At 40.2% G+C, this 15448-nt stretch overlaps 1 protein-coding gene across 1 annotated transcript; it reads right to left on the bottom strand.

Annotated features, from left to right (window-relative positions):
* Window positions 1-4000: 4000 nt before the first annotated feature.
* On the bottom strand, window positions 4001-4926 carry hes2.1 (hes family bHLH transcription factor 2, tandem duplicate 1). The gene is made up of 4 exons (XM_062998533.1): window positions 4834-4926; window positions 4617-4712; window positions 4438-4525; window positions 4001-4323 (listed from the first exon to the last, which is right to left on the bottom strand). Exons 1-4 carry the CDS (start codon window positions 4924-4926, stop codon window positions 4001-4003), a joined length of 600 nt encoding a protein of 199 aa, XP_062854603.1.
* Window positions 4927-15448: the final 10522 nt, after the last annotated feature.

Below are 15448 nucleotides of genomic sequence, written 5' to 3' on the forward strand. Positions count from 1 at the left end.
ACATGTTTTTAGATTTTAAAAAAATTATCTGAAACAAAAAATAGTCATAAAAGTATCAGCACCCTTTATTCAATACTTCGTAGAAACACAATTGGCAGCAAATGCAGCTGCAGGATACTTGGATAAGTATCTACAAGCTTTGCACAACAGGATTTGGGCAGTTAATCCCACTCTTCAAGGCAGATCTCGTGTCTGTGAACTTCCATCTTCAGGTCTCTTATTTTTTAATGGAGCATAACTCTTGTTTTGGCTTGGCCACTCTAGAAGATTTAGAGATGATGCCACTCCAGTGTTGTTTTGGGTACATTCTTTGGGTCATGGTCATGATGAAAGGTGTACTGTCATCCCAGTTTGACATTGCATGTTCTATAGAGGAGGTTTTCTAATTGTTTCTGTATTTGGTTGCATTCACATGTCCCTCAGTCTTTACCAGTCTCCTTGTCCTTGCCACTAAGAAGCACCATCATATCATGATGCTGCCTTCACTGTACGTAGCCAGGTAACATACAGTGACCTGCAGTGCCTGTTTGTCACACTACATAGTGCTAGCTGTTCCTCCTAAAGTGTTTTAGTTTCATCAGACCTGACATACATTCTTGATTTGAAGTGCTACAAAGAAGGTTGTCTGTTGAACTGATTCTACCATCTCTGCCCAAACTCTTGAAGGGCTTTTAAAGTCAGTGTCAGTTTTTTTATTAACTCCCTGAACAAGGCTCTTCTTGCCCAGATGACCAAATAGGCTGAGCTGCCAACTGAAGGTTTAAGGTTGTGCTAACAGCTTCTATGTCAAAACCATCCAGTTCAATGTGGTCCTGGAAATATTCAAAGCCTTAGATGTTGCTTACAATTGTGTACTGGTTTATGTCTTGACACAAGTTATTTGGACTCTTTTGTTTGGTTTTTGTCTTGAAAACACAATGCAGCCTTTCCAAACTATTTACAGTACTTCCATTTGTTACTTAATTTAAATGAAGAAAACCAAAATTGGGACACCCTTGGGAGTAGTTCCAAGCATATGGCACAGCAGCAAACCTGCCTGGCCTTAAGATAGAGCCCAAAATCTCACCCAGAGGCCTTAGCAATTTTATCAGAAAAACAGACTTTCAGGATGACCTGATTAAGACTGAGGCAAATGTGTCAGTAGCAACCATAATATAATAATTTAAAAACCAGTATCATGACCAGACTCCACAATGCACACTACTCTTGACCAAGAAGCACAGGCACAAGAAGAAGAATATTATCCCATGGAGGAGGGTCAGTGATGATGTGGGGGATGTTTTTCTGCTGCTGGAACTGGCCAGCTTGACTGTTTGACTGGCACAAAAATATCAATAAATTTTAAATATTGTGCCTTAGTAATTGAAATGTGGTGATAAGTGGACTTATGATCCCAAGCACATTTTCAAGTCAACCAAAGCTTGGATAGGGAATCTTGTCCTGGAATGTCCTGGAGTATTCTTCTCAGTCTCCAGATTCAAATCTCATTGAAAATGAGAAATTAGAAAGTTGGATTTAAAGAAACCAGTTTCAGCATAAAAGCCATCAAACCTCAATGAGCTGGAAGCCTTTGTACAAGAAGAAAGGCAAAGACTTCACATGAGAGGTGTCAGAAGCTTGTTAGCACTTACCTCAATTGTTTATTAAAGAAGGTTATCAAGGCAAAAGGATGTTACACATAGTACAGAGACTGGGGGTTAAATGAAAGTGCATATGGACATTTGTCAAGAGTTCATTTTAACTCAAAAATGTGTAACTTATGTCCTCATGAGTTGCATAGCTGTATCAATTCTTTTTTCTGTTTACAGAGACTTTTTGTTGTATATTTTCATTCAAGTCGTGGATACATTAGCAGACCCTGTGAGTTTTGTCCTTGAGCAAAAGCATCACAAATGTATACACCGATCAGGCATAACACCTTCCTAAATGACTGATCTGCGGCTATGCAGCCCCACACACAACAAACTGTGATGCACTGTGTATTCTGCCACCTTTCTATCAGAACCAGCATGAACTTCTTCAGCAATTTGAGCTACAGTAGCTTGTCTGTTGGATCGGACCACACAGGCCAGCCTTCGCTCCCCACGTGCATCAATGGGCCTTGGCCGCCCATGACCCTGTTGCCGGTTTAACACTGTTCCTTCCTTGGACCACTTTTGATAGGTTCTGACCACTGCAGACCGGGAACACCCCGCAAGAGCTGCAGTTTTGGATTTGCCCTGACCCAGTCGTCTAGCCATCACAATTTGGCTCTTGTCAAACTCGCTCAAATCCTTACGCTTGTTCATTTTTCCTGCTTCTAACACATCAACTTTGAGGATCAAATGTTCACTTGCTGCCTAATATATCCCACCCACTAACATGTGCCGTAACAAAGAGATAATCAGTGTTATTCACTTCACCTGTCAGTGGTCATAATGTTATGTCTGGTCAGTGTATTCTTACATTTACTTGAAGAGTACCAACAATAATCTAAATGCTAGTGGAAATGTGTTTTATTTATAAATACTGTTTTGTTGTTAAATTGCATAGAGGGGATTTGGCATAGTGATCTTGTCTTGGAATTGATTTTTTGATGCATCCTTCAGAGAGTAGTGGGTAGTAATTTGATTTTGCTTAATGGCATCAAGGCTGCTCTGATATGTGATCATACAGAATTCATACACTGATCAGCCATAACATTAAAACCACCTCCTTGTTTCTACACTCACTGTCCATTTTATCAGCTCCACTTTGTAGTTCTACAATTACTGACAGTAGTCCATCTATTTCTCTACATACTTTTTAACCTGCTTTTACTTACTTCAATGGTCAGGACCCCCACAGGACCACCAAGGAGCAGGTATTATTTAGGTGGTGGATCATTCTCAGCACTGCATTTACAATGACATGGTGGTGGTGTGTTAGTGTGTGTTGTGCTGGTATGAGTGGATCAGGCACAGCAGCACTGCTGGAGTTTTTAAATACGCATCCACTCACTGCCCACTCTATTAGACACTCCTATCTAGTTGGTCCACCTTGTAGATGTAAAGTCAGAGACGATTGCTCATCTACTGCTGCTGTTTGATCAGTGGTCACAGGACGCTGCCCATGGGGGGCTGTTGGCTTGATATTTTTGGTTGGTGGACTATTCTCAATCCAGCAGTGACAGTGAGGTGTTTAAAAACTCCAGCAGCGCTGCTGTGTCTTATCCACTCATACCAGCACAACACACACTAACACACCACCACCATGTCAGTGTCACTGCAGCGCTGAGAATGATCCACCACCCAAATAATATCTGCTCTGTGGGGGTCCTGACCATTGAAGAACAGCATGAAAGGGGGCTAACAAAGCATGCAGAGAAACAGATGGACTACAGTCAGTAATTGTAGAATTACAAAGTGTTTCTATATGGTAAGTAGAGCTGATAAAATGCACAGTGTGTGTAGAAACAAGGAGGTGGTTTTAATGTTATGGCAGATCTGTGTTTTATTTCTGGTACAAAAAGAAGATTCATATTGATCTCACATTTTCTTTCCACCTCCAGAACCTCACAAACACTTATTTTTTATATGAATAAATAAAGAAAAGTCTTACACAAACAATTTCAAATATTGAACAACTTTATTATTTATGTTTGCTGATTCACAATAAGTGGTCTCGAATAGCACACAGCATCATTCACATTATTAATAAACTTACTAACACACAGTGTTTACATTTCTTTGCACAGACCAAATACACAAAAGTCAGTGGTGCAAACCTCGTAAATATATAATAATAACCCTTGGGGTTTACAATAGTGTTTTTACAACCCGTATTTCTTGAAACCCCGGAGAGGATTGCATTCATAACGTGGCATATTTCTATATCATTGATCTGTGCCAAGTCCAAACATCATGCATCATCAAGGACAGTCATTTTAACGAGCTTATGCGTGTTACAGATAATAGATAACATTAGAGCTATAAAACTGTGACATATTTTTAAATAAATATCAAAAGCTAGAAGTGGCTCTCTACCAGGGTCTCCACATGTTCTGCATGGCAGCCTGGGGTGCAACCTGAGCTCTGGCAGAATTCGATTCAATGATGCTTGCACGGTTATCGCTTTGTGGGATCAGGTTTGACTTCTGGCTCAGCGGTCGCTCTTGCTGGATGGATGAGAGCTTGCTGGGGGTCTGTTTGTTGCACTTGTGGCAGGCCGGGACCGAGCGCATTGACTGTTGGATGAAGTCGTGCACGCGCGCGCAGGTTTCTTGGTCTAGGCTCGTGCGTGGGAGAAGCGCGGAGACGCGCTGCAGGCAGGCTTCATAGCCCTGTCTGTAACTGTCTGCTTGTGCTATTAGGTAAAGGGTAAAAAGAAATACAATTAGATATTGTTGGCTACAACTTAAAGCAGCAATTTAAAACATATGCTGAAATAGGTGTTGGATTAATATAAATGCGCATTTACCTTTAACTGGTGAGGATGGGAGATCTTTGAAGTATCTAACGGTCATTTCAAGAACGTCGGCTTTCTCCAGCTTTGAATAGCGTGAAGTCTGGGGAAAATAGAGATCAAATATTAAACTTAATCCTGGTAAACAGTTTTCTTAAATAAAAGGAATGTATACAGATTTCAAACATACTTACATCTTTGCCGACCAGAGGTACAATGAGCGCCTTTAACTTGTTGATGCTCTCATTGATGCGAGCGCGCCTTCTCTTTTCCATTAAGGGTTTCAGAGTCTGAAAAACAATTCATTTAAAAAACAACATTATTGACCTGAAATTAAGCCACAAACTGTGAAAACTGGTAAAGCACATCTAAAATTTTGTAAGACATTAAGGGTTTAAAGTTTGCTCTCACCTTTCTAAGTGCATTTGCTTCTTTTCTCTGAGCCACAGTCATTCTGGAGCTGAATGAGTGGGCACTGGAGATGGAGATCATATTGGGGCTCATGGTTTTGCAATGTTCTCCTAGATGTGAGTTTATAGAACTTCGAAGCTGGTTTGTGGTCTGTTGGGACGAATCTTGTCTTTTATACAGGTCTCCAGCGTCAGAGGGAGTGTCCCAAATCTATTGTCCTCACCGCTGACGCGAAAGGGGGGAAGGGGGGGTTTGTTAGCCACTGGAGAATCCCGCTTTTCCCATTGAGGAATAATGACCATCTGCTGATTAGAGCATCTATTTCAGCTCAGGATTGCTGGCACGCGCCGAAACATTTGGCGGGGTTATACAGTGAGCTATTTCAATTGTAAAAAAGTATTTGCCCCCTCTTGTTATTTCAATTTTGAGTTTAGATCAATAAAAAACATAGGCTGTTGCATAAAGCTGGCATAAAACTGGTACTTTAGAAAAGGTATATTATATATATAAACACAGAATAAAATAAACAATATAGCATGTCAGTGTTTATATATATATATATATATATATATATATTATGGCAAGCCAAACAGGAGATATTTAGCAAACACTGATATACATGGAATGAAACTCGATATACATATATTTTTATATATATATATATACAGTGTATCACAAAAGTGAGTACACCCCTCACATTTCTGCAGATATTTAAGTATATCTTTTCATGGGACAACACTGACAAAATGACACTTTGACACAATGAAAAGTAGTCTGTGTGCAGCTTATATAACAGTGTAAATTTATTCTTCCCTCAAAATAACTCAATATACAGCCATTAATGTCTAAACCACCGGCAACAAAAGTGAGTACACCCCTAAGAGACTACACCCCTAAATGTCCAAATTGAGCACTGCTTGTCATTTTCCCTCCAAAATGTCATGTGATTTGTTAGTGTTACTAGGTCTCAGGTGTGCATAGGGAGCAGGTGTGTTCAATTTAGTAGTACAGCTCTCACACTCTCTCATACTGGTCACTGAAAGTTCCAACATGGCACCTCATGGCAAAGAACTCTCCGAGGATCCTAAAAGACGAATTGTTGCGCTACATGAAGATGGCCAAGGCTACAAGAAGATTGCCAACACCCTGAAACTGAGCTGCAGCACAGTGGCCAAGATCATCCAGCGTTTTAAAAGAGCAGGGTCCACTCAGAACAGACCTCGCGTTGGTCGTCCAAAGAAGCTGAGTGCACGTGCTCAGCGTCACATCCAACTGCTGTCTTTGAAAGATAGGCGCAGGAGTGCTGTCAGCATTGCTGCAGAGATTGAAAAGGTGGGGGGTCAGCCTGTCAGTGCTCAGACCATACGCCGCACACTACATCAAATTGGTCTGCATGGCTGTCACCTCAGAAGGAAGCCTTTTCTGAAGTCTCTACACAAGAAAGCCCGCAAACAGTTTGCTGAAGACATGTCAACAAAGGACATGGATTACTGGAACCATGTCCTATGGTCTGATGAGACCAAGATTAATTTGTTTGGTTCAGATGGTCTCAAGCATGTGTGGCGGCAATCAGGTGAGGAGTACAAAGATAAGTGTGTCATGCCTACAGTCAAGCATGGTGGTGGGAATGCCATGGTCTGGGGCTGCATGAGTGCAGCAGGTGTTGGGGAGTTACATTTCATTGAGGGACACATGAACTCCAATATGTACTGTGAAATACTGAAGCAGAGCATGATCCCCTCCCTCCGGAAACTGGGTCTCAGGGCAGTGTTCCAGCATGATAATGACCCCAAACACACCTCTAAGACGACCACTGCTTTATTGAAGAGGCTGAGGGTAAAGGTGATGGACTGGCCAAGCATGTCTCCAGACCTAAACCCAATAGAACATCTTTGGGGCATCCTCAAGCGGAAGGTGGAGGAGTGCAAAGTCTCGAATATCCGCCAGCTCCGTGATGTCGTCATGGAGGAGTGGAAAAGCATTCCAGTGGCAACCTGTGAAGCTCTGGTAAACTCCATGCCCAGGAGAGTTAAGGCAGTTCTGGGAAATAATGATGGCCACACAAAATATTGACACTTCAGGAACTTTCACTTAGGGGTGTACTCACTTTTGTTGCCGGTGGTTTAGACATTAATGGCTGTATATTGAGTTATTTTGAGGGAAGAATAAATTTACACTGTTATATAAGCTGCACACAGACTACTTTTCATTGTGTCAAAGTGTCATTTTGTCAGTGTTGTCCCATGAAAAGATATACTTAAATATCTGCAGAAATGTGAGGGGTGTACTCACTTTTGTGATACACTGTATATATATATAATGAAACTCTATATATGTATAAAATGAAACTTGATATATATAAAATAAAAACTGATAATGATATAGTTTCATTATACAGTATATATACTGTATATATATATATATATATATATATATATATATATATATACAGTATATGTATATGCAGTGTATCACAAAAGTGAGTACACCCCTCACATTTCTGCAAATATTTTATTATATCTTTTCATGGGACAACACTATAGACATGAAACTTGGATATAACTTAGAGTAGTCAGTGTACAGCTTGTATAGCAGTGTAGATTTACTGTCTTCTGAAAATAACTCAACACACAGCCATTAATGTCTAAATAGCTGGCAACATAAGTGATAAATGTCCAAATTGTGCCCAAATGTGTCGTTGTCCCTCCCTGGTGTCATGTGTCAAGGTCCCAGGTGTAAATGGGGAGCAGGGCTGTTAAATTTGGTGTTTTGGGTACAATTCTCTCATACTGGCCACTGGATATTCAACATGGCACCTCATGGCAAAGAACTCTCTGAGGATGTGAGAAATAGAATTGTTGCTCTCCACAAAGATGGCCTGGGCTATAAGAAGATTGCTAACACCCTGAAACTGAGCTACAGCATGGTGGCCAAGGTCATACAGCGGTTTTCCAGGACAGGTTCCACTCGGAACAGGCTTCGCCAGGGTCGACCAAAGAAGTTGAGTCCACGTGTTCGGCGTCATATCCAGAGGTTGGCTTTAAAAAATAGACACATGAGTGCTGCCAGCATTGCTGCAGAGGTTGAAGACGTGGGAGGTCAGCCTGTCAGTGCTCAGACCATACGCCGCACACTGCATCAACTCGGTCTGCATGGTAATCATCCCAGAAGGAAGCTGACGCACAAGAAAGCCCGCAAACAGTTTGCTGAAGACAAGCAGTCCAAGAACATGGATTACTGGAATGCCTTGTGGTCTGACGAGACCAAGATAAACTTGTTTGGCTCAGATGGTGTCCAGCATGTGTGGCGGCGCCCTGGTGAGAAGTACCAAGACAACTGTATCTTGCCTACAGTCAAGCATGGTGGTGGTAGCATCATGGTCTTGGGCTGCATGAGTGTTGCTGGCACTGGGGAGCTGCAGTTCATTGAGGGAAACATGAATTCCAACATGTACTGTGACATTCTGAAACAGAGCATGATCCCCTCCCTTCGAAAACTGGGCCTCATGGCAGTTTTCCAACAGGATAACGACCCCAAACACAACCTCCAAGATGACAACTAGATGGACTAAACCCAATTGAGCACCTGTGGCGCATCCTCAAGTGGAAGGTGGAGGAGTTCAAGGTGTCTAACATCCACCAGCTCCGTGATGTCATCATGGAGGAGTGGAAGAGGATTCCAGTAGCAACCTGTGCAGCTCTGGTGAATTCCATGCCCAGGAGGGTTAAGGCAGTGCTGGATAATAATGGTGGTCACACAAAATATTGACACTTTGGGCACAATTTGGACATGTTCACTGTGGGGTGTACTCACTTATGTTGCCAGCCATTTAGACATTAATGGCTGTGTGTTGAGTTATTTCAGAAGACAGTAAATCCACACTGCTATACAAGTTGTACACTGACTACTCTAAGTTATATCCAAGTTTTATTTCTATAGTGTTGTCCCATGAAAAGATATAATAAAATATTTGCAGAAATGTGAGGGGTGTACTCACTTTTGTGATACACTGTACATATACATATATACAGTATGTATATACATATACATATATAAAATATACCTTTTCTATTTTTTTAATTAAAGTTTGTCTTTGTACTGTACTGCACATCTTGTCAGTCATGTCATGTCACTGCTATATCTTCTATGTTTATATATAGTGTTTCTTTTCTATTATTTAACTTGATGTATGTATGTTGGCACCTGCACCAAAATTCCTTGTACATCTGGTACTTGGCGAACAATAAAGATTCTGATTCTGATTCTTTGCATTACAAAATTGTGCTTTTTAAAAACTAAACAAAATTTACTCATAAAACAGTGACATTCACCATGCATATTAACCATATAAACAGTATTGTAGATCTTGTCATCACAACCAGACAGTTTTCCCTAAAACGCTCTGCCCTGGTGCCAAAAAACGTTGGTAAAATATAGCAGTTTAGTAAATGGTTACAAAGAGATGTCTAAGGCTTTAGGTCTTTACAATTCACAGTGAGAATGACCTGCTAAAATTACAACTCCAGTTCCAAGTTCCAAAAGAATAAAGAAAAACATCTAACAAACATTTGAGGTTTTTGATCTCAGCTTTGACTCAAAGAGAATACAAAGAGAACAGGCAAAGAAATGGATGATGGGGGCAACAAGGACAAAAACACAGCTAACCTGAGGTGTAATTGGTTTACAAAGTAGAACAAAGATCCAAATCACAAAAAAATCAAGTCAGGTTTTAAGTTTTAAAATCTAATTACAAAAAGCATGTAGCTGCAGTGGGATATTGCAGTTAGCTATTTTTACAAGGGTAATGTGCATGTTAGATGACTTTGTCCTTTGAATTAAATAATTAAATTTCTTGCCAAATAAGCCGATTAATTTAGTGTGACAAATATGCATTAACTTTTTACACTTGAGTATTTGTTGATGTTTTGTTGATTTTAGAACTGTAGGACTTAAATACACTTTTAATGCTATTTTAAAATAGTCAGATGACACAATGCAGCTGATAAAGTGTGAGCCAGAGAGCAACATAGGACATGAAATAAATCTACAAACTTTTTTGGCAATTTTGTTTTTTTAAAGTTGACCCATAACGTAAAATTAATATATATTTTTAATAAAGATTGGCAAGACGGTTAATGCTTTTGTGCTAAAACAGTTTGTTAATAACTTTCTGTCTATAGGTACCTAGTGTAGGACGTTTATGGTGTCAATTATTGGTTGGGTGGCATGGTGGCTCGGTGGGTAGCACTGTCCCCTCACAGCAAGAAGGTCCTGGGTTCGATCCCCTGGTGGGGTGGTCCAGGTCCTTTCTGTGTGGAGTTTGCATGCTCTCCCCATGTCCGTGTGGGTTTCCTCCGGGTGCTTCAGTTTCCTCCCACAATCCAAAGACATGCACTAAATTGTCCAAGGCTGTGTTCGATATAACCTTGTGAACTGATAAACCTTGTGTAATGAGTAACTACCTGTCATGACTGTAACCAAAGTGTAAAACTTGACGTTAAAATACTAATAAACAAACAAACAAACAAGTATTGATTACCACCTCTTACTGCAACACCCACACAAGCAATCTGGATTGTAAAATGTAATACATCACAGATAGTAAAGCTTCTAGTGTTTTAAAAGAAACAAGCAGGTTAATACACGTTTTAGTTTGAAGTGGTGCTAAAAATGTACAGATTTACAGAAGATATGCAGGTTATATTCCCTGGACAAGGGACAATACAAGACTGTGTTAGGTAAATGATATTTCTTGTATTTGCTTGCATATGTTTACTACATCCAAGCAGAAATATGGCATCAGTAGGTGCATTAACAGCCAAAAGGTTATTTGCATACTATGGCTTCAAGACATAGGAGTGGTTTGATGTTTTTCATACCCCCAAGAGCAAAACAACCAAGCCAAGCCACGCTATTACGATTGACATATGTTTATACCTTACCACAGTTATGATTGGCTGCAACCAAAAAAAGTGTGTGACGTTTGGCTACCAACTGGACTCAGTGGACTCCTTTGGGCCGTTGGACACAGTTAAGCTGGGGGGAGGGGGCGTCCAGCAACCTGTCATGACAAACTTCCATTATACTGTATTGCACTGACTGATTTTTGGTTTTGTCAGCCCTTTTTTAATGATTTTAAACAAAAAAAAAACCTTATGTAAGTATTTTATTCTGTCTACAATATTCAAAAGAATAGTATACTTGTTAGTATACTATAGTATAAAGTGTTTATATACTTATATATGTTATTATTCAAGTAGTTCACATTGGAAACCTCGTTGCGCTTTAATGGATGCAGCGTTCACGCGTTTGGCACGAGCCATCAATGCGCGCCTGGTGAACATCTGCTCTGCAGCCAAAGGGCACCAGCAGATTAGACACCAACCCCCATCCACTCTGACCTTCCCCTCCATGTCCGACTTGTAGCCTTTTCCCGCACAAACCAGCCTACATCTCATTATTACATCTTATAATCCAAAACAATTTGCACTTGAACAGTTTGGCCCTCTTTTCTTGGGCATCTTGAACACATTTATTCAATTGTATCCCAGTTGCATAAACCTTTAATTGTGTTGATTAAATAATGTATTATTTTATTAAGACACAAACCAGATAAAAGCTGTTTTAATGCGTAATGCATGCGTCCCTGGTTTAACATGGGATCAATCAACTGTCCAGCCACTTGTTATTCGACTCCTGGTGGTGGTGTGGGGAGAACTCAGAGATGATTTCGGTTAAACCCTTTTGTGCATATTTATGGCGTGGGTATTCCATCTGTGCATGCTTCGAAGGGTGTGCTGTTATCTTTTTCAAGGTTGTGGTTTTAGCTCCAGTCCAGCTATGTGTACATTTAAATACCCAGTATTTACCATTTAATGCAATACTATAAAAATTAATACAAGTTTTAAGTGTTACTTTATTATGAAAAGTAAAATATTTACATAAAATAGACTTAAGAATTGAGGATTAACACAATATGCCAACGAATAGGCAAAATATACACTGATCAGCCATAACATTAAAACCACCTCATTGTTTCTACACTCACTGTCCATTTTATCAGCTCCACTTACCATATAGAAGCACTTTGTAGTTCTACAATTACTGACTGTAGTCCATCTCTCTCTCTGTATTCTTTGTTAGCCCCCTTTCATGCTGTTCTTTAGGGGTCAGGACCCCCACAGGACCACTACAAAGCAGGTATTATTTGGGTGGTGGATCATTCTCAGCACTGCACTTACAATGACATGGTGGTGGTGTGTTAGTGTGTGTTGTGCTGGTATGAGTGGATGAGGTTTTAAACACCTCACTGTCACTGCTGGACTGAGAATAGTTCACCCACCAAAAACTTCCAGCCAACAGCGCCCCGTAAGCAGCATCCTGTGACCACTGATGAAGGTCTAGAAGATGACCAACTCAAACAGCAGCAATAGATCATCTCTGACTTTACATCTACAAGGTGGAAAAACTAGGTAGGAGTGTCTAATAGAGTGGACAGTGAGTGGACAAGGTATTTAAAAACTCCAGCAGCGCTGCTGTGTCTGATCCACTCATACCAGCACAACACACACTAACACACCACCACCATGTCAGTGTCACTGCAGTGCTGAGAATGATCCACCAACCAAGTAATACCTGCTCTGTGGTGGTCCTGTGGGGGTTCTGACCATTGAAGAACAGGGTGAACGCAGGTTAAAAAATTATGTAGAGAAACAGATGGACTACAGTCAGTTATTGTAGAACTACAAAGTGCTCCTATATGGTAAGTGGAGCTGATAAATTGGACACAAAAATTAATTAAGCAAAAAAGCTTGTATGAACATTCATCCCATAGGTTCAATATGTGTTTGAATCATCTTCAGCATAGTATTCTGGGATATGTTTTTACCAGCCTTGTGCATCTGGATATCTCATATTTTTTGCCCATATCCTCTTGGCAAAATTGCAGTCTGTTAGATTTGATGAAGACAACTGGTGAAAAGCAGTTGTCAAATCTTGATGCTGATTCTCAATCAGATCTGAGCTTTGACTTATGACTAGACAATTATAACACAGTGTGTTTTTCCAGTGTAGATTTGGAAGTATACTTAGGGTGGTTATTCTGTTTGAAGGCAAACCTGCCCACCATATTTTGCCACCAATCCTGACCAATTTCCCAAACACTGATTATAAAAAATGTAACATCATATGCTGCCAACACTGCTTATGCTTAAGCAATGCTTAACTCACTCTATTTTGCAATCCTTCAACTAGGTATTCTGGGATATGTCTTTACCAGCCTTGTGCATCTGGATCCTCATATTTTGTCCTCTTGGCAAAATTGTGGTCTGTTAGATTTGATGGATACAATTGGTGGAAAGCAAATGTCAAATCTTGATGCAGATTCTTAATCAAACTAAGATCCAAGCTTTGACTAGACTATTCTAACACGATAAGTTTCTCCAGTGTAGATTTAGCAGTATGCTTAGGGTGGTTATCCTGTTTGAAGGTAAACCTGCCCCAAGTCTCAAGTCTCTTAAATGTTTAACTCACTCTATTTTGCCTGCAATCCTTCAACTAAGTATTCTGGGGTATGTCTTTATCAGCCTTTCCAGCTGGATCCTCATTTTTTGCCCATTTCCTTTTGGTAAAATTGTGGTCTGTTAGAATTAATGGATGTAAATGGTAGAAAGAAATTGTCAAATACTGATGCAGATTCTCTGTCAGATTAAGATCTGATCTTACACTAGGCTTAGTATAGGCACAATTAGTTTCTCCAGTGTAGATTTGGCAGTATGCTTATGGTCGTTGTCCTGTTTAAAGTCGAACTGGCTCCAAGACTCAAGTCTCAAATGCTTAGCTCACCATATTTTGCCAACACCAAACCACTGACCACTTTCCCACACCGTGCTAATGAAAAACATAACCACACCATAATGTTGCCACACTTTATACTATGAGTATGGTGTTCCGAGTATCGTTGGGTTTCCACTAACTGTAATTGTAGCTTTTCAGAAAAAGCCAGAAAGTAAAATTTTGGTATCAGATTTCCACTGGGTGCTCTGTTTTTTTCCACAGTCCAAAGATTTGCAGTCAGGTTAATTGGATACTAAAGTCCCCATAGGTGTGAATGTGTGTTTGTCCTGTGATGGACTGGTGACTTGTCCTGGTTGGTTCCTGCCTTTCGCCCAGAGATTCGGACCCACTGTGACCCTGAATAGGATAAAGTGGTGGTAAAACAGACAGTGAATGAATGAATTAATGCATTAAAGTCAAGCCTCTATTAAGTAGTGTGTCTGCTCTTTTGTGCCTACATGTTAAACCTGTTGAATGTTTATCATAAAGAACTTTCAAAATTAGGCAGAATATTAAATTACTTCATAAAAGTAGCTTCCTCAACACTGAGATGTCAAACCAAACGATTTGTATAAAACATGACAACCATCAGTAAACAACAGAAGCAAATCATAGCATAGCAATGCCCCAAATAAGTATCCACAGAAAATAGCCACAGGTTATAGCCACCTTTATGATCACAACACAAAGGATGTCTGCCATTCACATACCTTGTGTATCAAAGACCAATGCATGAAGACACAATCTATATACACTGATGAGGCATAACATTTTAACCACCTCCACCCAACCAAAAATATCCAGCCAACAGCGCCCCGTGGGCAGCGTCCTGTGACCACTGATGAAGGTCTAGAAGATGGCAAACTCAAACAGCAGCAATAGATGAGCGATGGTCACTGTCTTTACATCTACAAGGTGGAAAAACTAGGTAGAAGTGTCCAGTAGAGTGGACAGTGAGTGGATACGGTATTTAAAAACTCCAGCAACTCTGATCCACTCATACCAGCACAACACACACTAACACACCACCACCACGTCAGTGTCACTGCAGTGCTGAGAATCATCCACCACCCAAATAATACCTACTCTGTGGTGGTCCTGTGGGGGTCCTGACCATTGAAGAACAGGGTAAAAGCAGGATAAAAAAGTATGTAGAGAAACAGATGGACTACAGAACTACAAAGTGCTTCTATATGATAAGTGGAGCTGAAAAAAATGGACAGTGAGTGTAGAAACAATGAGGTGGTTTTAATGTTATGGCTTATCAGTGTGTGTGTATATGTTGTCCTACTATGCAGTATTAGTTTTAGATCTTGACTATGTGACATACTTGACTTAATCCAAAACTTTAACATTGATTTGACTATGATTTTAAACAGATGTAAAATATGGTATTGTATAAACAATCAAACATTGGGTTGGAAAACTGTGCACTAGTCCTTTGGTCTCCAATAAGTAAGAAAGCAAAACATATAGTTCCCTGGAACTAACACTGTGTGGTGAACATCTGCTATTGGGTATAAAGATGTGCTCTGTTTAGTCCTGGTCATATGTGGTGTGTGATGAAAAAGCTTGTCTTTCGTGGTGGTGGTGGGGGTGTTCCATTGTGATGTTAAGGGTGAGTCTGAGATTCATATGACCACATAAAGAATACTTTATTTCTATTTATATTGACATTTATTTATTACAGGTATCAGTAGGTGTCTGCTCATATCCTTAGATTGTAAGCTGCTTACAGTGGCGCTTAACTATTATAACAAGTCTGAGGATCCAAGAGCAA

This window comes from Trichomycterus rosablanca, chromosome 7 (genome assembly GCF_030014385.1).
Source record: "Trichomycterus rosablanca isolate fTriRos1 chromosome 7, fTriRos1.hap1, whole genome shotgun sequence".
Taxonomy (NCBI): Eukaryota; Metazoa; Chordata; class Actinopteri; order Siluriformes; family Trichomycteridae; genus Trichomycterus; species Trichomycterus rosablanca.